This window comes from Chamaea fasciata, unplaced genomic scaffold (genome assembly GCF_029207755.1).
Source record: "Chamaea fasciata isolate MVZ Bird 193981 ecotype frontalis unplaced genomic scaffold, bChaFas1.0.hap1 SCAF_11, whole genome shotgun sequence".
NCBI lineage: Eukaryota > Metazoa > Chordata > Aves > Passeriformes > Sylviidae > Chamaea > Chamaea fasciata.
The window spans coordinates 14,791,522-14,813,914 of NW_027094096.1; the positions used below are offsets into that span (position 1 = coordinate 14,791,522).

General features: G+C 36.2%; 1 protein-coding gene across 4 annotated transcripts in view; it reads right to left on the reverse strand.

Moving 5' to 3' along the window:
* The window catches only part of OPA1 (OPA1 mitochondrial dynamin like GTPase), a 47,884-nt gene that overhangs the window by 15,119 nt on the left and 10,372 nt on the right, over positions 1–22,393 (reverse strand). For all 4 annotated transcript variants that reach the window (XM_066193329.1, XM_066193330.1, XM_066193328.1 and 1 more), the window contains 22 exons: positions 18,224–18,277; positions 17,894–17,998; positions 16,865–16,951; positions 15,867–15,980; positions 15,464–15,544; positions 14,989–15,063; positions 14,593–14,664; positions 14,356–14,455; positions 13,708–13,838; positions 13,110–13,182; positions 12,946–13,018; positions 12,076–12,191; positions 11,427–11,491; positions 10,765–10,841; positions 10,376–10,541; positions 9,677–9,829; positions 8,973–9,081; positions 8,261–8,340; positions 7,199–7,339; positions 5,773–5,889; positions 4,428–4,521; positions 4,017–4,127 (listed from right to left, as the gene is read on the reverse strand). In XM_066193329.1, coding sequence (XP_066049426.1) covers positions 4,017–4,127; positions 4,428–4,521; positions 5,773–5,889; positions 7,199–7,339; positions 8,261–8,340; positions 8,973–9,081; positions 9,677–9,829; positions 10,376–10,541; positions 10,765–10,841; positions 11,427–11,491; positions 12,076–12,191; positions 12,946–13,018; positions 13,110–13,182; positions 13,708–13,838; positions 14,356–14,455; positions 14,593–14,664; positions 14,989–15,063; positions 15,464–15,544; positions 15,867–15,980; positions 16,865–16,951; positions 17,894–17,998; positions 18,224–18,277 — 2,194 coding nt within the window. The remainder of the gene's footprint in view (positions 1–4,016; positions 4,128–4,427; positions 4,522–5,772; positions 5,890–7,198; positions 7,340–8,260; positions 8,341–8,972; positions 9,082–9,676; positions 9,830–10,375; positions 10,542–10,764; positions 10,842–11,426; positions 11,492–12,075; positions 12,192–12,945; positions 13,019–13,109; positions 13,183–13,707; positions 13,839–14,355; positions 14,456–14,592; positions 14,665–14,988; positions 15,064–15,463; positions 15,545–15,866; positions 15,981–16,864; positions 16,952–17,893; positions 17,999–18,223; positions 18,278–22,393) is intronic.

Here is a 22,393-nt window from a genome sequence, read left to right on the forward strand (position 1 = left end):
GAATAAGCCTACAGTACCCAGTTAGACATGTAAGAGACAGATAGCAAATTACTCTTACTCTCATCATAAAAAACAATGAACATAGCTCAACTATACCTACAGCTTTAAAACACGACAAGAAAAGGAAAATATCATGGCTGTTACTTTTCACACAAGAACCTGGGAGTTGTAGCAGATAGACCACTGCAGCATCAGCTCATTGTTCAGTGACAGGCAAAAGAGGAAAAAAAGACTACAAGGAATTACTGTAAAAAGACCAGAATAAAACCCAGAAAGCGTCATAACATACATGTATAAATCCATAATATAGATACACTTCAAATATTTTGCGCAAGGTCTGCTCTTTCACCCCAAAAAGAGTTTAGTGGAACTAAGAAAGAGGAAGAACGCCAAGGCTGATTGAAACCAGGAAACAATGTCCATGCAAAGACCAACTACACCATGAGAACTTTTCAAGTCAGAAAAAAGAACATCAAGTGCAGGTAGCATACACATCTGTGAGGTCATGAATGGCAAAAAAGTGAATAGAAAAAGATTACTGAATGTTTTTCACAGTGCAAGAACTAAGGAGAACCAAATGAAACTAGCAGGTGGCTCAGAAACAAACAAAAGGAAGTATTTTTTCTCACAATGTGTAGTTGAACCCTGGAACTAATTGCCACAGGATGTTGCAGATGCCAAAGTTTACATGAGTTCAAAAAGCAATTAAGAGAAATTCACAGGAGGAAAAAAAAAATTCATGAATGCCTATTAATCACAAAGATACTACCTCAGGGTTAGGAAATCCTGGAACCACAGATTGTGGGCTGCTGTGAGAGCATAACAGGCAAGTACTACTGTATGCTTCTGCTGTTCCCACGCCTGCTCACTGCCAGGGTCAGGACACTGGGATACATCAAACACAGGTGCATCTTTCAGTACAAGCATTCTTATAGAGTGATTGCACTTTAGGACATCTTTGAAGTCAATTTTCCCAATTCAGCTATTCATATTCTCCTCTGCCCCTTTTTGCACCTTATGATCCTTTCTTCCAAAAGGACTCTAATCCTAGAGCTTCTTTATTTCCATAAACTTAGTAACCATTCACTGGTACAAGTATCATGACAACCTTTATGTTAATGAGTACATTTACATTACATTTAATACATATTTTTGAAGAAAAAGTAACCTTCAGTACATTAAAAAAATTAGTATTTTGTTTCAAAGATCTGTTCACACTTTTTAAAATACCTAGAATACAACTTGAGATATGAACAGTGAGAAGCAACAAGATTCAGGGCATAAATGTCATATAAGGAATATTCTTATACAGGATTAATGTACCATTCAAGGCTGTAGAACACAGACAACAAAACCTGAAGTAAGTTTTGAGTCCTATGTGAGCTCTCATCATGAGACTCAGTCACCCATGTTAGTAATGGCCACTAACCAGTATCTTCAATAAACAACAAAACACTTCCAGTGCTTCAGCATTAAAATACTGATATAACTGCAGTGAGACAGTGTTCCCATATAATCAGCATCAAGAGGAGGCATCCCAGCCTCAGGTGCATAAATAATTTATATTTGCAAGTAGAGTTTCTAATCAGGAAGTGAATCCCAGCCCCATATTTACAAATTTAGACTGGAAATTAGAAGTCTATTTGTAATCACCAGAAGAATGACATCCTGGAACATGTTTTCGGTGTCAATAGTGAGCCCCAACGAGTAACTGATTTGAAGACAGAGCTCAAGATATTCGAATCAGCTGGGTTATATAAACACAGCTGCATGGAATAGAGAGACTGGACTTTGTGATTAAGGAGATCACTTCCCTTCCTAATTAAAATATCAATACTTTATGAATGTGTGTCACAGGAGTCAGGATTTTTTCCTTTAGGAGAGTCCTGAACTTTACGAAGTGCTACAAGAAGGAAATTATAGCCATCTGAGAGTTCAATGCTCTATATTATCAAAGTGTGTCTCAGGGGTATAAAAAAAAACTTCTGCACCTTAGAAAAGCATTCTATTCACCAAGGGAAAGGCAAAGAAACCCACTCTTCCTGTCATATTCCCATAAAAATCACTTAGCAATAAAAGCATGCAGAAAGAACACAGCTGATCTGAGTACAGAGCTAAGCAGTGGTAGTTTTAAAATCTTCCCACAGGTACAATAAAGCAGAACATATCATCATACACTGTTTTGTACTGAGTAACAATTATTTCTTCAGAATAATGTGTGTGGGATCTGTGACCTCCTGAATTTAAAGAAATACAGTGCAGTGACATGTTTTTGCTACACAGTAATTTATGAAATGCAAACTACACACTTGAAGCACTTATACCAGTGCACTGACACCTCAGGTTATGAATACACACAGCCTGTTCCTACAGGTCTAGTCTTAGTTTACAAAATAACGACCTCAGCTGCCACTGCTTTGAAATGGGAGCCTATTACTGAGGCTGGGGAAAAGCAAAGTTGACAATGCAAAAATTCTAAGTCAATTTCAGTGGAAAATAAAGACACTGTTAATTTAAACATCATGGGCATGTTAGGGTTTTTAAATCTTGTTTTAAAACATGGAATACTTGAGGCTAAATCAAAATTACCAAGGTTCACTCTATACCAGTGTATGCACAGGAAAAATGTCCCCAAAATCAGCATCCAGCATCAAAGCTATAAAGCAAGCAGCACTACTTGAAAAGAAGAACTTCCTCAATAAAAATCTGCATCCTACCATACTACCACTCATTTTACCTCAACATTTATATAGAGAGCAGGAGAACCTCTTATGCTGCAAAACATGTCCTACCTACTCTAAAAGACTATTCACGTAAAGGTTGATACAGGATTTCAAAAGCAACACAGGATGTCTGGAGAAAATTATGTACCTATCATGGAAATTATACAGTCATAGCACCTGTTTCAGAGATCAGTCAAGAAAACCTCGGCAATTTGCCCTAGATTACCAGAACCCCTACTCACAATTCCAAATTATTGTCCCATTTTCTAAAGGGCAACAAATACAATTCACTGTGATTTAAATAACAATGCTTCCAGTAAGACAGTATTTTCAATGTAGCCAAACCAGCACTACTAAAAATAAATCCTCAGATTCTGAGTTTATTGTGAGCAAAACATTTACTTTATATTACACTTTGGATGCAAAAAATGAAAAATATGATTCATACTTAGGTAACTAACAGCTATTGCAGGCTTCTCTGTCCCACTGAACCCTGGATCTAAGAACTTTCCTAATATCTTTGCTAATTAAAAGAAGAAACACTGATCACAAAATCCATTTATTCTGAATTAAATATTCTAAGCCATATTTTAAGACAAAAATTAGTTTCTACATCAAACACAAAATAGAGGTCTAAGAAAAATGGTCACCTGTGATGTGAACATACAGGTATTTATGTAACTACAGGAACTTCATTTATCACTAGCTTTTTTCTTTTTTTTCCCCTTTTGCACAGCAGTTTTATCCCCTCCCAGACCAGGTGCACATTTGAAGTTTAAGTGGAAGTCTCATAGAACGGCAGAATGCTGCCAAAAAGACAATGGTATGTGTGCAAGACAAGGTCCATCAGCTAAAAGCCAGTCTAAACCCTACTGGATGTGCTGGCAGACAACAGGAGACAACCTCAATCTGGACTGTCACCCTAAAAACTTTCATTGTATAAAATCTTATTATATTAATCATAAAACCCCAATGGCTTTTGAGCACTTATTGAGTTACCAAAAGCATTAAACCGCTGTAATCCCTCTGGAAGGGGACTCTCCCTTTAAAGAGTACTCTGTTTGAACTACGTTTTTTCAATATATTTATTTAACTGAAGTTACACATGGTATAAATTATATTATCACACTACACTACCCATGTCCACCTCAGAATCAGTAAGATCTGACCATATTTAAGAAAAAATCTGTATGATATTAAATAAATGCCAGCACACTGAATATTCTTAAGAACAGTGGTCAGATTTTGCTTCATTTCAAGCTCATTCCAAAACACTGCAGAGTGGGTACTTACTGAGATCCTCTGCAAGCTGAACTCTCTTGCCAGTTAGGAGCATCACCTTTTTTTCATTGTCTTCAGCAAAATCTTCAAGCACTTCCTTTACATTCTTCTCCAAGCGCCTTACTGAACAACAAAGCAACCAAAAAAAAGTGAGTGGTGACACTTTTGCAACTCCAGTGACAAAATTTTGGGAAGGCCTGTTGGAGACACAGTATATGTTACCATACTTATTAATCTGATAGGTGAAAAAGCAAACTTCTGAACACAGAAACCCCCTCTTTGGGCCTTTTAAGAATGGAAATTCTTTGAGAAAGATTTTTAAATTTCAAAGGGTATTTTCTCTCTCAGCAACATTATTACTGGATGACTATTTCAGAAGGAGATAATTTTTTGTTTCAAACCCCTCCACTGACTGAGCCTTACCTTCAGTGTTGGTGAGCTGCTGCCTCAGTGTATTTGCTGTAATCGCCAGCATTCGCTGTATCCGCCAGAAGAGGACAATGTCGTTACATTCGAGCTGGAACGACAGAACCTGTGTGTCAGACCTCTGATGTCCAGTGAACATCCTACACACACAAAAATCTTTGACACTTTTAGCAGCAACTGTAAGCTCATGTATATATTTCCAGATCTTCACAAAAATTCCACAGCATTACTGGTGTAAGTAACAAGGAAGCACATCAAAAATACTTCACAAGAACCACATCAGCTTTATTTAATGCATCACCTTCCCGTCTGCTGTTTTCAACAGAAATAGCTACATCGTGGGAAACTGTGGAAAAACAATTTGCACACACTTTATGCAGGCTGGGGAGTGTAACCTAATGCTCACTGGAACACCACTGTTCATAGCAAATATACTGAGAGACAACAGCTGAGCTCCAGGCTGTGCCTCCCTGCATGACAAACGCTTCTGAAGACAGGGCTGGGCCACGGGCTGTATTTATTAACAAGAGAAAAGACAGTTTCTACACCTGCAAGGATGGCAAGGAGGGAGCATTAAGTTCACATTATGACACCTTAAAAAAGACAGTAACAATGACTAGGAGTTTAAGTTCGATGAAGAGGCAGCTCCATATGGTGATCTCATTCTCTCTTAGCTCTTACAAGCAAAGGTATTTCTAAAGTAACCAAGATTTCTGGCTTCATGACTCATTAAGAAAAAACAAAGTGAGGAGCTCTACCTTTCCAGCAGTTTCTCTTTAAAATATAATGGTAAGAAAATAATGTATTCTTTGTGTGACTTGATGCACACTGTAATTTATTGCACAAGCTTGGGTTCACAAAACTGGGAAGTTATTTATAAAGACCTGTTTGTAAACTTCACAGCTGTTCTTTTTTTTTTCCCCATTGATCACACATGGTTCTAAGCATTAACTAGAAACATTTACTGACCATAGTTTCCCTATAAATCCATAGGGATGTTTTCTGAATTTTTTTTGTATAAGTGAATTATCAATGGGAAAGCAGGAGAAATGGCTATCAACAACATATCAACAGCTTTACACTACTGGTTTTAACTGTGCATTTTCAATACACATCGATTAGAAACAGAAGTTTAGGTCATGGCTGATACCTAGTGGTCATTTTACATAATTGCCACCAGGATGGCATTTTATCCATTACAAGCCTCATGTAAAACGTGTCTGAGATCACCAACTATCTGGTCAGGCTACTTTGAAGTATTTTTAGACTTTTTTTTAAACTGAAATAGAAGTATTAATGCAAAACACCAGTGTAGATAAAGAATATCTGTTCTTCAATTTACCTCTGAGTCCACAAAATGCCTCTGATAATAATAGAAGCCTCTTCGACATAGATTGCAGTGGTTCAAAGCAGACTTCAGGAAGTATCTTCTATAAATTTGGTGCCATGTATCTTTAATCTAGGAAAAGAGTATTTAAATTTGACTAAATAAATAAATACATGCACTCACTATCGTGCTTAGATTAATGACTGCATTTAATTTTAAAATGTAACTCCAAATTCCGCTGTTGCTATCATGTAACATGTCTAAATATTTCTTAGCAATTTGTCTGCAACTGGGATATGATTAATGTGTTAGTTACACTTGGCAAACACTACAGATGACTTGTCAATTTAAAAACCTACTCTTCCATGCACATAACTGAATACTTAAAAATACTGTCTGCAGCCAAAACACGTTTACATTAAATACTACAAAATATTCTTTACATTAACACTGAAAACACATTTTTGAGTTGTACCCATTAATTTACCAATTAAACCAGATTAAAGCTTAGAGAAATATTTAATGGGTCTTACGTAAACAAACATTTATAACTTTTCTTGATTAGGCTTATTATGTTTCAATTCTTCAAAATTAAGTATGTGTATCAAGATGCCTCTCTGGAAAACCCATAAAGCATAATTAAGAAAACCAGTTGCTTAGCTAGTAAAAAACCTCAATTTGCACTCAGCCTCCTCAAGCAGAGGATGTGGATCACTACTATGACCTTTATAAAAAATGGTAATTGCTGTACAAGAAAGGAGCAGCAGATATTACAAAAACTCTTCTTCCTAGAAGAAGTGCATGTATTAATGGTGCATAGGTAGCCAAAGTTACTGCAGAAAATAAAACACTGCAATAGGAAATCTACATCTATTATTTATTAATGTCTGAATTCTCATTTTATTAGTTAAGAGGTCTAATATCCCTTAAGGGCCTTTCATTGCAATGAGATATGTCACTTTCCAGAACATTTCAAATGTACAATACAATCCCTTGGGACACTCTAAAAAAACCCTGCCTTTTTCTAAGTATTTTTTTTTAAATATGTCTCTTCATTGTACAAATGAACTGCAAACTTCACATACAACCACAATGAAAGCTTTAGGATACACAGTAAGTTTTTTCCGTAACTCACTCACAAAGGCCTTGATTACATCCGAACAAGAATTTCTAACAAGTTTTTGTTACAATGTAGGCAAGAAAATCTGCTCAGCAGATTCTGATTCCAGTCTAAACTGAGGGGTTCCAAAGTGCTGTACAGCCTTTGTCTGCCAGCCAACAGAAGTGCGTGAATTGCGTGCAAGCAGTCACTCAGTGATTCATTTGGAAACATCTGCATTACAAACTCAGGATTCAGATGGAGTCTTTTCTTTGCCATCTAGAAAACACTCAAGTGTTCACAGGGGGCTTCCATGTGTCTTGTTACAATTTTGCATCTCACCAGACATGGATCCACTGCTACTCCTCTTGCTTCCAGATTCTTTCTGACAGTCGTCACTTCATCATTTGCCAGATATGCTGGATGATCTTCACTGCACTTGATTAATTTCTCAAGTTCATTTTTTGTTTCATTACGAATATTCTAGGATAGGAATGATTAGTTGGAATTTATTATTAGAGACTGAAGAGATCACTAGCACCTCCTCAATAAACACTCTTATTTGATTAATAAGCAAGGGCAGAAAAAACCTCTGACACTATTAACTATTACTTTTAAGTTTCTTCAAAAAGAATTTATGCAAAGACACATCAAAAATAGCATTCTTAATGGATAATTCACTGTCAATTTAATTTTTTTCCTTTTCATTATACACAGAAAAGCAAAACAAGAAGGGTGGAAAAAAAATCGTAGGTACTAGCCCCCTTTCCCCTGCATGAGTATCTGCTAGCAGGGTTCACATTCATATGCCACTTGTGACTGATGAGAATTGTAATTTTTGCCTATTAGCTAGCAGGAACTCTTCATGGATTCACCTTTAAGCTGCTGTTCATAAAAGTCAATTAATATAGGATGAAGTCACTACCTTGCTCCAATAGCTGGCTGCATATAGCTGACTGTAAAACTCCTTTCTCTGAAAAAAATACTTCCTACTCTATCCTTCTAAATTCTGCTTACTTTAAAGTAATGAATCATTTTGAGAAACAGGAAACTGCATGTGACTTCTGCTTAGAAGGCAGGCATGAGAAGTACAGAAGAGAATAATCCAGTTTCCACCTGCTTTCACTGATTTCCTTCCACTGCAAGAACTTCAATACACAGGTCAATGGCATAATAGCAAAGATGTAATCCAGCTGAAAAATAGTTTACAAGTCACTCTGGAGATGGAGCACAGAAAAAGTATACTGAATTCTCCATACTATTTAAAACAACGACAAGTGAGGTTGTTTTGTAGTCATCTAAACAGTGTGAAGACAATTGGTAGTTTTGAAAATTTATTCAGTAATAATGAAGATTTCTAAAGGTAGTAGACTATAAATTCTTTTTATTTTTTTTTCCTTTTACCTGTTCTTTGGTGCGGCCTACCCAGTGCATCCATCTTTTTTTCCAATCTGGACCCACCATATCTTCAATAACAGATTCAGCTGAAAAAGGAGGTATGATAATAAATATCAAATAACCTATATGCAACCAGCCAAATTCATACTTTCAAAACTAAGTACATGAACAAGAATGAACATTTTATGTTGAAGAACATAAAACACACCATACTGACTTAAGTCAGGTGTCCTTTACTTCAAGCAATGGTTAATGTATTTTACTAAAATTTAAAAATTGCTTCCAATCAGTAGATACTTCAAGAAGTACATAAAAAACACAACATCCCTTTACTGAGACCACCCACCTAGTTCCAAATCATGCCTTTAAAAAAACTCAAATCTTACCTTGGCTGCAACTTGCAATAAAACTGACTATGCTAGAAACCATAAACAGACCAACTATTTTCCCTGAATTTATTCTGTTCTCCTACATGTCCATTTAGACCATTTTTTGAATCTATAGATCTCTACTGCTTCTCTTTCAGTTGCCTCATTTTAAGAGCATGAAAGCTTTTGAGGCTGTATTTTGCTAAAAATTTCTATCAGTATCAGTACCATTGCAAGCAGTCACCATGACAGTTGGGTTGATACAAATGCTGCACTTCAGTGACGTGAACTAGTTCAAGACTGGCTCAGATGAAAAAGGTAAGAAGAGTGGAATATATGACACCACTCACTGTCTTTGAGCCGACTTTGGAGCGTCTCTTCCATGAAATGAATGGCTGCATCCCACTGCTGTTTATCAGATATTGACCGATCTTCCAAAGCATTGTGCTGGATCACCCGCTGCAACACAGAATGTCACTTTGGCATGCAGTAAATCATCTATTCAGGAGTTAGTTAATAACCCATTCCTAGTACTCTTTTCATTTTTTGAAGACTGCTAAAACAGATTATATTGGGCACACACAAGATACTCAAGAGGCACCTTTCAAAGCACTGCCAAAATTATTTCCATGTGCCTCTAACTCTTTTCTACAGCCTGCATAAATAATGGGAAAAAAAGGGCAAAAGATATGGAATCCCTAAGGATTACAGAATCTATAAAGATGGAAATGAAATGATGTTATTTTATGTGGCTACACTGAACAGAACAAATAAGCTGATGCCATGCAATTCTCACCAGGCTGCCCTTGTGCAGCCAGTGGGTTATGGAGGACATTCATGAACCAACCAAAACAGTTTTATTAGATACTATTTAGGGCAATAACTAATAAAAGGTACTAATGAAATGAATTGATAAACACTAAATTAAAACATTATATAGAAAAGGTGAGACACAACAACAGTCATTTTATGATTACAGCAAAAGAATGCAAAAATACTTATTATTCCACTCTAATAAAAACACTTCAAGGCAAAAAAATCCACTACATTATACCAGGCTATCCTCTGCTCTTTCATTCCATTTATGTCGCTTAATAGTTTCTTCTTTGACAGCTTCCTTCAGTTTATCAAAGATATCATCGTGCTCTTTTCCTTTTTTTTCTGTCATGAAACGGGAAAATTCTTCTTGCAAAGTCTCCCATGCCACCTGGAAAGTTAGCAAACAATTACCCCTGAAATGGACCACTATACCATGCATAAGCTGATAAAGGCACATTTAATACAATTCTTCTAAGTATGAAAATCTGAAGACTTAAAAAAAACAAAACCAACCCAACAAAAAAACCATGCAAGCTTAAATCACTGACTCTTCCTTTGCTGACTTATCCACCATTAATAAAAGCAACACTAAACTTTGCCTCACTGTATTGCAGCAATCAGAATTCTGTTAAATTTGCATAAACCCATTAAATGTGAATATACCTACTTGAGGGGTTTGTTAACCTTGCAAAAATAGGTTTGGGTTTTTTTCTTTAACAGGCAAAATTCACCAGAAGAGGAAAATACAATGTCTCTGCTCCATATCATTCTGGGACAGGAAGATCTAGCCAGCCTTCTCTGACATGTAAGCTAGTTGAAAGAACTGCTGTCAGCCATTCAAACATTACCTTACTTCTCTTAAAGCTATGCTTTAATTTTAAATTGTAATTAAGTTTTAATTTGTTATTTTTAATCTAAATAACTAAATTCTCACCTCTACTGCTTTGTTAGGCAGTTGCTTGTCAGTCCACTGCTTCAGTTTGATGTCCACAGTGGTGTTAAATGTCCCTGAGTTTGCAGTCTGTGCTGCTGGCAAGTATATGTTCTCAATCACATGAGTAGATACCCTTTCCCATAAAGTTTTCTCAAGCATCTCCTCCCTAAAATGAGAGTTGTAACACATGTGATGGTCTCCAGTACATAAGTGACTAATAGGCGTGCATTCAATTTGTTAGGAATGCAGAAAACAAGACTACAGATCACAGGAATGCAATACATTGTCTAAGAAAAACAGTTTCTTACTTATATTTGAGAATGTTGAAGCCTAGAACTCTATTTAAAGGCAAACTTCTAGCAAATTAAAAAAAGAAAAAATTACCATACCAGTGCTTTGGTGTGACCTGAGTCAAACTTATGACTTCATCAAGAATCTCATTTTTTGCTTTCTCAAACAATTCATTCTGTGCGAAAGGAAATAATAAGATTAAGTCTAGTTTGATCATGTTTCCATTCAAAAGGTAAAAAAATCCAAACCCTTTTTCTTAAAGTCTTTAAGCCTCTAATGATACCTCCCGATCATGTTCTGAGCAATGTGTGAACACATCATCAGCTACCTTGGTTTACCATACATCTTCCCCCCATCTCTAGCACGCCTTTTTCCAGGCTTAGCATTTCAACACTCAGGATATCTATAAAAGAATTAGAAAATGAGATCCCAATTGTTTGGTTACTCTGTCTGTCTGAAATTTAACTTCCCTTTGCCAGTTCTATCATGATCACAATAAAACACTGACCTATCCCTGAGGGCAAGTTAGGTCAGGTAACTGTATACTAGAAGAGTGAAGGACTTAAGTGCTGAAGTACCACAATTGTGAAGAACAGTATTTCCTTCCCCTACAATAATTTACACTGTCCTAACATTTTGAAATGTCAATAGTTAATGTGAACTTTAAGAAACCCTTACAAATGAAATTGAAAGGGATAAATTTTAATGCATAATCTTCAACCCTTTGTAGCACCCCAATGAAAGCAGTAGTGTAATTTACCCTGTCAAGCTCTCGCAACCGGGGGTAATTGTTCTTCCATTCCGTCTCAAGATTGAAACGTGTGGCTGCAAAAATCAGAAACAGGGCCCTGGTTTTTTTAATTGTCCATATGCATTTCATGACTACATTGAAAGTTCAGCAGGTCTTAAAATTGCCACAAATCTTGTTTATGAAAAACTCTACAAGAACTTTAAGCATGTCTGCAAATGAGCAAAATTTTTTTCTGTCTGTGCCAATATACTCTGTCTACAAATTGCAGAATTCATGCATTTAAAAAGCACAGTGGAATCATTCAAGTTCCAGCTCTGCACATGTCAGCCCTGTCCTGGCTGACCAGATGGTACCCTTATATAGGAAGCCATTTAAAGTATCTTAATCCAGAGGAAGAACTGTGTTTTTCCCTTTTGTTCTTCATACTTATTTACTCCTTTGGTTTTAGAGCAAGTGGTATTTCACAAAATAAATTACTCTTTTAGTTTTTTTCTAAAAATTACCCAGGGCAATTATCAATTAATGGGAAATGCTGATAATCTAAAATGTATGAAACAATTGCCCAGGCACGCTGGCAGAACAGTATTATATGCACATAGAAGAAATAACTGTTTAACAGCAATTTGCTATTTCCCTTGCTTTTTGAAAATGTGTTTACCTTTAAAAGCATCTGCTTGCTGCTCCACAGACTCTCTCACCATTTTCCAAAAGCAGTCTGATACAGCAAGACTTAAGTTCTTGGTTGTCACCTGATGTGCTTTCAGCATACTTGTCCTGTAAAGAAAGACAGCTAGAGAAGTTCTCTGCATATCCATTCTTTTAGGCCCCCATTTTCTCCTCTCTAGAATAAGGCTTTGCTTCTCAGAGCAGAAAATAACACGTAACTGTGTACCTAACCCAAATTCCAGTCTCTTCCTCTAAACTACTCAGCGTAGATCATCAACAAGGGGAAAAAGCCCCAAAATAAAACACAGGAACAAAAAACCCCACCCTTAAGTTTTTATTCTAGAGGTTGCAGTGCAGGTACTACAGTCCCAAAGATCATGTACTGTACTTCCCTAAGGAATACCCGCCTGTGAAATGAAAACTCTACTCAGTGAGCTTTCCTCAGAACACACAAACTAACCCTTCGAATACAACATGATCACACCAAGACAACTGACGTTTGGAGGCACTAAAACTCACTTTTGGGCTGGATTCACTCCTCTCAGCTCCAAGTGCTTAGACATAGGCTGAAACTTAGTTCTTGTAGAGCCAATAGAGAGATACACAAAAACCTTGGAGGAGTGGCCCAGAACTGCAGTGGAATCAACTGCTGCCTGAAAATGCCTGTCTGTCTCCACTGACTTACAGCAAGCATTAGGAAAGCAGGATAAATTGGTCACCTCAACATGATACTTAATTTAAGCATATTAAGCCTCAATTAGTGTTTTCGCATTGCAATCCTTTTAACCTCAACAAGAAAAACTGATGCTAGCATTTACCAACACAGGCTCATTTTAACAGAAAGAATAAAACAGCAACATACTTTAACAGCTTTGAATTTTGAAAAAATTCCTCTTCATATTCTTTAATAGATTCAATGCTTTCACTGCTGTTTCCTGCAGAAAGAAAAGAGTGCTGCAACAGTTCCATTTAGACAGCTTTCTGGGCTACCAAGGACAAAATAAGCAGAGCTAGAGCTCTCTTTACCTTTTCCAGTAACAACTGCAAAATAACCCAAAGCTTTCATTGGGAAGAGTTTGCCTTCAATAATTTGCTGGATCTATGAAAATAAAGGAATAAAAAAAAAGTCATTAACTTTGCACAGAGACATTCTTTCCTTCAGCACAGTTTTAAGCCAGATCTAGTCATATCTATGCATAGACTACAGGAGGAAGCAGTTTGTCATGGAACTATGAGTTCTATGGAGATTGAAAACAAAACAAATGAAAAAAATAAAGGCATAAATCTAATAAGGCATAACACAGCAGAACACAAACCACAACAAAAATGCCTATCCAAGAATATCCTTAAGCCTTTTTGGGAAATGGAACTCGCTCAGGTCACGTGCATGAAAGGAATGAGTATTACAGCAAGCTGAGACTGAAGTCACATAGCTGATCACTAAAAACAAGGCCTGAGAGAGATTAAAACAACAACGACCAAAAAAATCATCATACTGAATACAGAATAATCAGTGAAAACCACCTAGAACAGGTAGGTGAGGTCCAGTATCTCTGACAACATCTCAAGTATTTTACCATGTGTGACCTCAGCCAGCACAACGTGAGAAAGAGTTTCAACTCACCCTGTTTGGACTAGCCACATTTTTCTCTGCAAGATCAACCTTAGTCAACACAAATATTGTCCTTTTTCCTTGGGGATCCATTTGGCTGACTAAGTCTGTGACAATACTGCGTTCTGCATCCACTGACCCATCTAAAATAAATACAAAGTTTATTTTAGGGACTATGTAATCCAACACACAGTAGGCATCAGTAAGTTTCATGTTACAAATTCAAACCAGTAAAATTAGACCTATATTCCATTTTTGGATACACATAGTGGAAAATTGCTTTGTTCCCAGAATCAAAACAAACCAGTTTGTTGTAGTTTTGTAAGTTTTGAACAAGTACCAGCTTATTCAAAATATTCAACAGTATATTATATTCAATATTATTGCATGCTACCTCCCAAAACACTTTTGTGGAAAACTTGAATTTTACTATCACCACCATTTTTCTTTAATGCTAAAAAAAAACTCTTAGAAAAAAGTTGCTTTTTACCACAGATTTTGCATAGATTGCCTTAATTTATAAACAGACATTCCAAAGCATGCTGTTTTGTATACTTCACAAATTATCACAAAAGGAAAAACACCATCAGAACCTACTTCAGAGTAACATAAGAACCATGATTGCAAACATAAATTGATAATAGTTTGGACTCTAAGTACCTTGAATACAGAGGATGATGGCATTAGGATTCTGCATGTAGGCCTTGCTGATGCTAAAGATAGTTTCCTTTGTATCTGGAGCCATACCTGACGTCACAGTCTTTAATATTCATATGGAAATAAATATTTAAAGAAAAACAAAGAAAAAAAAGTTAAAAAATCCCCAACTGCTAATGTTCTCAGCGGTAACACTACCTCATTTACATGCCTTCATTTTTTAAATTATTCCATACTTACACTAATGACTCCAGGTAAATCAACCAATACCATTCTCTGCAAACCAGGACCTTTCACACTTAAGGAGATGGTCTGTGAAAAAAAAATTGAATTCAGAGGTTTATACACCACCTACTTTGAATGCAGTTACATGGACACACATATATAAAACTATATGAACACTTATTTACACACATACGTTTTAATCAGCAACAACCTGTCCTTTTAAATGGGAAGTACAACTCTTAATGCAAGTAATTGTTGTATAAAATTGATTTTAACAGTCCAAATACACTTTGTATACTGCGAAATACAAAGTACATGCAAACTGAATACACCACAGTCTCCCAGTTGAAGAATACTTACAAAACATATACATATACAGATACTTGCCATTAAATATTTGACAAGTCTTACCTCAGTGCTAACAGTGCACCCTTCTTTCACACTATTTCTCATTCTGATTTCTATTTCATTTCTCAAAGCTGCAAGCTGTTACAAGAAAAGCAAAATATCAAACAAGAAACTCTTTGTAACTGTGATAGAAGAGAAATTACCTACACAGAAAAACACTTTTAGTTAGGGATGAAGATCTCAGTTAATAAGTATTATTTAAATGCATGTTTAGTAAGTCTGGTAAATGGGGAGGGCACTAAATGACAGACTACCTGCAGATCCATTCATTCTCCAAAAACTGTCTTGGCACAAGGAGCACTCTACGTTTTATCCACTTCAGTGCCAGCTAAAGAGACAGTTTAATAACTAATACAATACCTTGCCCCACTAAACATCTCACTCTAATTAAACAGGGGCTTAGAGATCACAGAGATACAAAATTGTTCAGAGAATCAACAGAAGTCTCATTAACTTCCAGTCACTTTATTATACTTACATCCTCCTCTTTGGTCAGATCAAACTCCCGAGAGCTGTCTTTGAATAAAGCCACATGGTGGGGACCTTCACTAAGGGTTACCTAAATGTTAAAAGCTTTAATGAGAAAGTACAGCAAATCCAACACAAAGAAACAAGAGAAGTACATGGCATATGTACACTTCCCTCTGCAGAAACACAACTATATGTAATCCTTATTTAGCACAAAATTACTAATGGTGCTGCTACTACTCAGACAGTACCCATGGATCATACACAGACCTGCAGAGCTTTCATCATTGGTTGAAACAACTCTCTTGCTTAGAGGCCATTTTATAAACCTACATACATGTATGCTTCAACCAATGTCAGAGGGAGAACAATACAGCAAATGCTGATTCAGAGATGATGATGATGTTTCTTACCTTGACAGGGGAACGTGTCATCATCTCCCCGGAGCCTCGAGGGAATATGCGGGCCTGGGCAATCATTTCTAACACACTGGTTTTTCCTGCACTTTGGTCTCCAACCACCACCACCTTAAGTGAAAGTTTAAACAGCCATTGGCTTTTGAAAGGACACTTTGGAAGTTTAGACAAAAGTTGACTAGGAAGACATACATCTGTATCAACACCAGCTATATTCTGCTTGATAATAAATGCACTGGTTTAAAGATGGAATCTTTCAAGAAATACTAACTTGTACTCAAGCAAAAAAAATGACTTGTGCTTAAGACAGCACAGTTCACAAAGCACCCTGCCAGGGCATCTAATGAAGAGAGGGAGGGCTTGTTGCTCTCGTGGCAGGCAGCTCTTCTCTTCTTGTACAAAATCCTTTCAGCAGGCGAAACACTACTCATCTGGTAGATGCTGCTTCAGCTGGGAAAGAGCTGAATCCTGAGTTTCTCCATCTTAGCAGCTTCCTACATGCTACAGGTGGTTGTGAAAGCAGGAAGCATTCCTAGCTCTCTCCTACACCAGCAGTCAGGCTAACCTCTCCTCAAATCCCCCCACAAGAGCAGCACTGCTACGGGGAGATGGACAGGGCACCTTACTCGCTCGGCTCCAGTCACATGCACTGGGAAACAACAACCAGCATGGGAAACAACAACCACTTTACAAATCCAACAAGGATGGGGTGCATGGACTGAAACCATGTAAAATTAAAAACTGGGCACAGCACCAGTAACTGAATCTAGATAGGGTTTATGTAGGAGCCAAAACAGGCTTAGCTTGGTTAAATTGGTTATTTTCAAAATCATCTTATTGGTTTTAAAATAAAAGACATGTCTTAAGCAAAAAGGTGGAGTTACAAGAAAATAGCCTAGCAGTAACTCTGGATTACTCTGGAATATAATGAAATGCTCTATTTAAATGTAAAACTGGTGTTTCAATAAAAATAACTGAATTTGTTATCTACTTACTCGAGGTAGGTGATCTTGAGTGTTATAACTGGCATCATAATCAGACAGGATGTCAAGCACTTCAGAATACATATCAATTAAGGACTTCTACAAAAAAAAAAACCACCAGGAAGAAAACACAGCCAAATAAGAGAACAAAGGTTTCAGACTACTTCTTTGGTAAACTTGTGTAAAAATGTTTTTTACTTTCTCCTGATGGTTTGAAACCACAGGTGTCTATACTGCAGCACAGATCTTTTTTCTATGAAACGCAATACCAAGTAAAGTCACTCCTTGACTCCTGTGGATAAAGGAGGAAAATGAGAGCTCCTATGTACAGCACAAGAAAACAGCTGAGTGCAAACTTTGCACCTTTCAAGTTAAGCTATGCTAAGTTTCTTCCATTAAACACGTAGACTTATTTAGTTTGATGAACAGCAAACATTCACAAGGATCTAGAGTTATCGATCTTATTCTGCACAAGTAAGTGTCATCTTTCAGTTCCCAGATTAAAGAGGAAGATTCATATTGGTTAATAAATGACACAGAGAAACAGAAAACATCCATTTTTAGAATGCACAGGATATTGGCAGACAAAAACAAAAGCCAGTCTCACTGGATTTATACAGTCATTAATTGATGTTCCCTGACCCCGTAACTTATTCCTACCAGACTCAATGAGACCCGTGACAAAGCACAAAGGTGTCAGACTGTGTGTGCAAGAAGAGTTGGAAGCAAGATTCTCCAAAAATACAGTGAAGCTACATGAAAAAACCAAGCCACATTTCCCAATCACTTAGGTAAGTTATTTCATTAGACATGGTAACCCCTTTGTTGTTTCAACGGAAGCCACTTCCAGAAGCTACATAGTTAAAAAATAAAGGATGAATAAACATCTTGATGACTGAAAAAATTAACAGATTAATTAATTTAAAAATTATGTTAAAACTAATGTTAGAAGTTCATATATGAATTAACAAATGCAACTTACAATAGCATAATGGAAAATATGGCATAATTGTAATTTCAGTGTGGTTTTGTAACACATACCTTTAACTTCCTCTGATGAATTCCCTTGTCATCTCTTTGCAGTACCAATTTTCTTAATTCTTTGTTCTCCTTCTCTAATCGCTCAAGCATTCTTTGGTATTTGAGCTATAAAAAGTAGTACAAACGTATTTGTGTAACTATGAACATGGTAGATTCACATGAGCAAAGTTTTACCTATGCAAAACTTATAATCCTTCAGGCAAGTCTTTCAAAAAGATAGAAACCTTTGTGATTTTTACCAAATATACCTCAGGTGTGCCTTCGGCTAGTAAATCTGAGTCTGCTGCACACAAATCACTACTTAAGGCGTCAATAACTCAGCAAAGTCACCTGAGTGCGTAGAAGTTCTTCTTGAAGCTGATCAATCTTCTCTTTGTCAGAAACCTACAAAAGAAAATAATCATGGCTACCATCACTTGTTTAGTTTAAGCACTCTAAGTAACCAAATTAAGAACTGAAAGCTTCATTCCACATAAGAAAAGTGACTTGACATGCATTTTACAGCAAGTATAATTCTTCACTTAGCATTTGAAATTTCAAGCTGATGGAAAGCCCCATCTGCAACAGGAGGTTCACATCAGAGAATCCTCTGAATTTCAGTACATGCAAATGTAAAAATCAACCCTTCAAGACTTAATACTGGGAAAGTGGCTCAAGGAAAAGCAGCTTCATATGGTCCTGAGATTTCTGGCCACTGAACTAAATGCAGTTTTAGTGGTCAAATTCTCAGGATCTTGTATATTCATTTTCTGAATTAGCACTATTTTAATGTGATAAAATCATTGAACACCTGCTTGCTTCAAAAAATACTTTCAGGTGAATATTCACTATTTATGAATATTCATAAGCATTCTTGTCTCATAATTGTTTGTCAGAATTCTAAATGTGTTGCACAACTTCATACATTTTAGACAGCCAGGACAGTCTTGAAGGGTTATTTCAAAATTATTTAAATTCCATTAAAACCGGAAAAATTAGGATATTATAGTCCAAGAGATCTTGAGGTTCAAGGCATTAATGTCATAAGCTCAAGCCCTAAGAAACATTCTAAGCCAAATGTTCCTAAAATGTGTTCATCAAGGTAGAGTAAACAGTTGTTTTAAACAATCCCCTTTTAGTAACACAAAGACAAGAAGCATAAATTGTGGAATACAAATTCTTATGATGTAAATATTTACAAACAACAAAATTTAATAGCTGACTGATTAAATATTCAACTTAGAAAAATTATAACCTAAATAATTACTGTGTCAATATTTAAATAAAGTTCACATGATAAAGCCCATGTGACATTTACAACTCAGGTTGGCTTCAGATGAGGAAGAGCATATTATCTAATATGCAGAGGACAGCTGTTATTAAGACATAAATTAATTCAATTACTAAAATTTTACAACAGTTGTTACAGACCAAACAAGAAAAATCCACAATTATTCATAGTGATCAATATCATTTAGCTGTTAAGCCTGAAGAATAGTGTCTGCACTTTATAGAAAGAAATCCAAGCTGACACTTCCATCTTATTCCAGTTATTTTCTTTCATAAAGAGCAAAGACAAAATGTTGTAAATTAACTTTTCATTGCTGTTAATTAGTTCAGTGGTAGCAAAAGTACATCAGAAACAAGGTTAGTTGAACAGAGGACTTGATGCATGCAGCCACAAGGGGCTATATGTAAATAAACATTTATATATATACATTCCTCCAACACCTCAGAAATATAAGGGGAAAATAAAAACAGGAAGGCAAAGAGAATGATGTGCAAAGCCAAAAGAAGCAAGAACATTTAGGAAAGAAAAGGAAATCAAGTGTTTCCATGTGCTGCAGACTTTGAAAGGAGATAACATTTTCCTGCTCTCTGCTGTTCTCAAAGGACTTGTGGTGCCATGATGCACCCCTGAAGTGCTTCCCTACAGACATCTCCAACCACGGGCACTGTCCTGTCTGTGTGGGTTGATGCTTCTGTCCAACACAGAAAGCCAAAATATTGCACAGTCTCAAGTTGCAAGATCTGAAGCAAAGAATTATCTAGCACTAGATGATTAATTCTAACAAGGATGTTAGGAAAGTTATGTCAAAACCAACAAACAGCTCTAGAATGATGTCTTTGCCTCAGTGCTTGGTACAGGTGTGATTTCAATGTTGTACATACAGTATTTTGAATATGTGGTCCATAATATTGTTAGAAAAATCCTAAGTTGCCAATAAAAGCTAAAGTTAATATATGAAATTGAAGTATCAACAGTCACGTAAGACTGATCTCTGATTTCTATCCCCCCTCCCCCCAAAAAATCAACTATTAGAGTATGTTTATATGGGCACATGAGTATTTGTTTAATCCAGTTCAACATGGTTTGTAACTCAAGATTCCTCCCTCTTTCCCCATTGCCACCATAAAGATTTATGAGAAAAGAATACTGGAGACTAATTTTTAATCAAGGGCCTTTGCACACAGCTATCTGTTCAATAAGAAGCCCAAAAAGCTTCTTATAGAGTTACACATTTTGAACAGCAGTTGCTTTTCAACAGCCTTTGTCACACATTGCATAAAATAATTATGTGCATCTGAAAATCCAATAGCTTTGAAACCACAGCTTTTGGTCTTGTATATTCTCCAACTAGACTACAAATAATTTCAAATTGATTATGTGCAGAACTACAATGACTTCCAATAACTTAAATGAAAATATTAAGGCCCAGACGAAAGGCATTTATGCAGCCATGCACAATGCAGCTGCACCAGATGAAACAATTTTACTGCAAAATATTTATCAACAAGCTGCCCCAAAAAACTCAAAACAGTAGAGGATTAAATTTTTGTTTTTAGTATCTTCTCCTGATTGTGAGATGGTTTTTACTGTTACTCAATTTGCAAGTGCAGTAGATTTAATACTGAGTAAATAAATTAAAACGGAAAAATATGCAAGTAAATTGGGCAACAAAACTTTCAAGAACAGGAATAAAATTACTGTGTTTTCTTACAGAAATGCAAGCAAGCCAGTTCAAGTTAAAAAATAAAAAGTTTAGTTTATGCCCTGTCAGAAGGGCCTGCAATGACTTATTTCAATGACAGTCACAATTTATTCTTCCAAAGGAGAATGTGGATCAGTGATTGGATTCTCTGACCCATATCCTCATATCAAGGTATTAAAGAAAACAGTTTACAATCTCTCTCAAATTGATTCAAAAATAAAGGTTAGTGTGACAAACAACACTCACTCCTTGCCATAAGGCATGTATGCCAAATAGCACATTGATTGCTAAGTGAAAACTTTCTGTATGCAAAGGAAGGTAGACCTTCAATCCTCTGAAAATACAGAGTACCTGCCAGGGAGGGCAGGATAACATTTACAAAGACAGCCCTTACAGTTTCTCCACAGCTTGGGAATTGTGGAATTAGTTGCAACAAAGTACTAACAAAGTAGAATCTCAATCAGAAACAAACGTAGTATCAAGCTCATTTTTCTTCCTGATTGTGTTTATTAGGCTGATAAATTTTTATATATCAAATATTGTGTTGCTTTTCCAGCAATTTTTACAAGTTCACACATTTTATTATTACTTCCACATAGTATTCCATACTCCAGCTCTCTCAATAAACTGTACACAATCTGACAAGGGAGCTTGTAACTCGAAACCATATAAAATAGTATGGCAAGAAAGTAAAACATTGAAGTACTACTACACCTTCAGAGAACACTGATTTTCCTCTGTTGATGGACTAAAAAGCATGACAATTACAGCTATGCAAGTATGCCTAAAAGCTTAATTCATATTTAGTGCATTCCTCTTTCTGTGGGATTTATCTTCAGATGTACAGAAGATCAAGTTCTGTATTCAGTGCTCAATTCCAAAGCTGTTGAAAAGTACTACTAACCAGAAAGCTTTTAAGGAGGCACAAAAGCAGCCAACAAAGCAATGTGGTCAAGAATTACAGATTGCAACAGATCAGACAACTAAAATATCTCAATTTAAGAGGAATTTCCAATCAGCCATATAATAATTAATAAAATGATCAGAACTTAAATTAAATAAGTAAAGAGAAGTGCAGATGTTCTACAAGCACAACAAATCAGTAAAAATTCTGCTTTAGGATGAAAAACAGACAAGGGACTACCACTGATGAATATACAGATACTGTTATTACCAGCAGTATTCAATTGTCTATGCAAAATTATTACCAAAGAGCTGCTGTCATTTTCAGATTGGCAACAGTATAAAACAGGGGAGAAAAGTTCCCAGAGATATATTCCCTGTAAATAGCTACACTCTTACAACACAGAACTACTATAAACAAGCAACAGTAAACATATCTGACATTAATTCATGTCCTTTCTTTAAATGCATTTTTAGTGTATGAACTTTAAGTAACAGTTTTTATAGAGGCAGAGATAATACAATTTCAAAGTGACACAAAATACCTGTTTTGCTTTTAACATCATGCTTTAAGTACAACTCGGTTAAACCAAAACAGGACTACACCTCCGTGATGAAGTTAGCC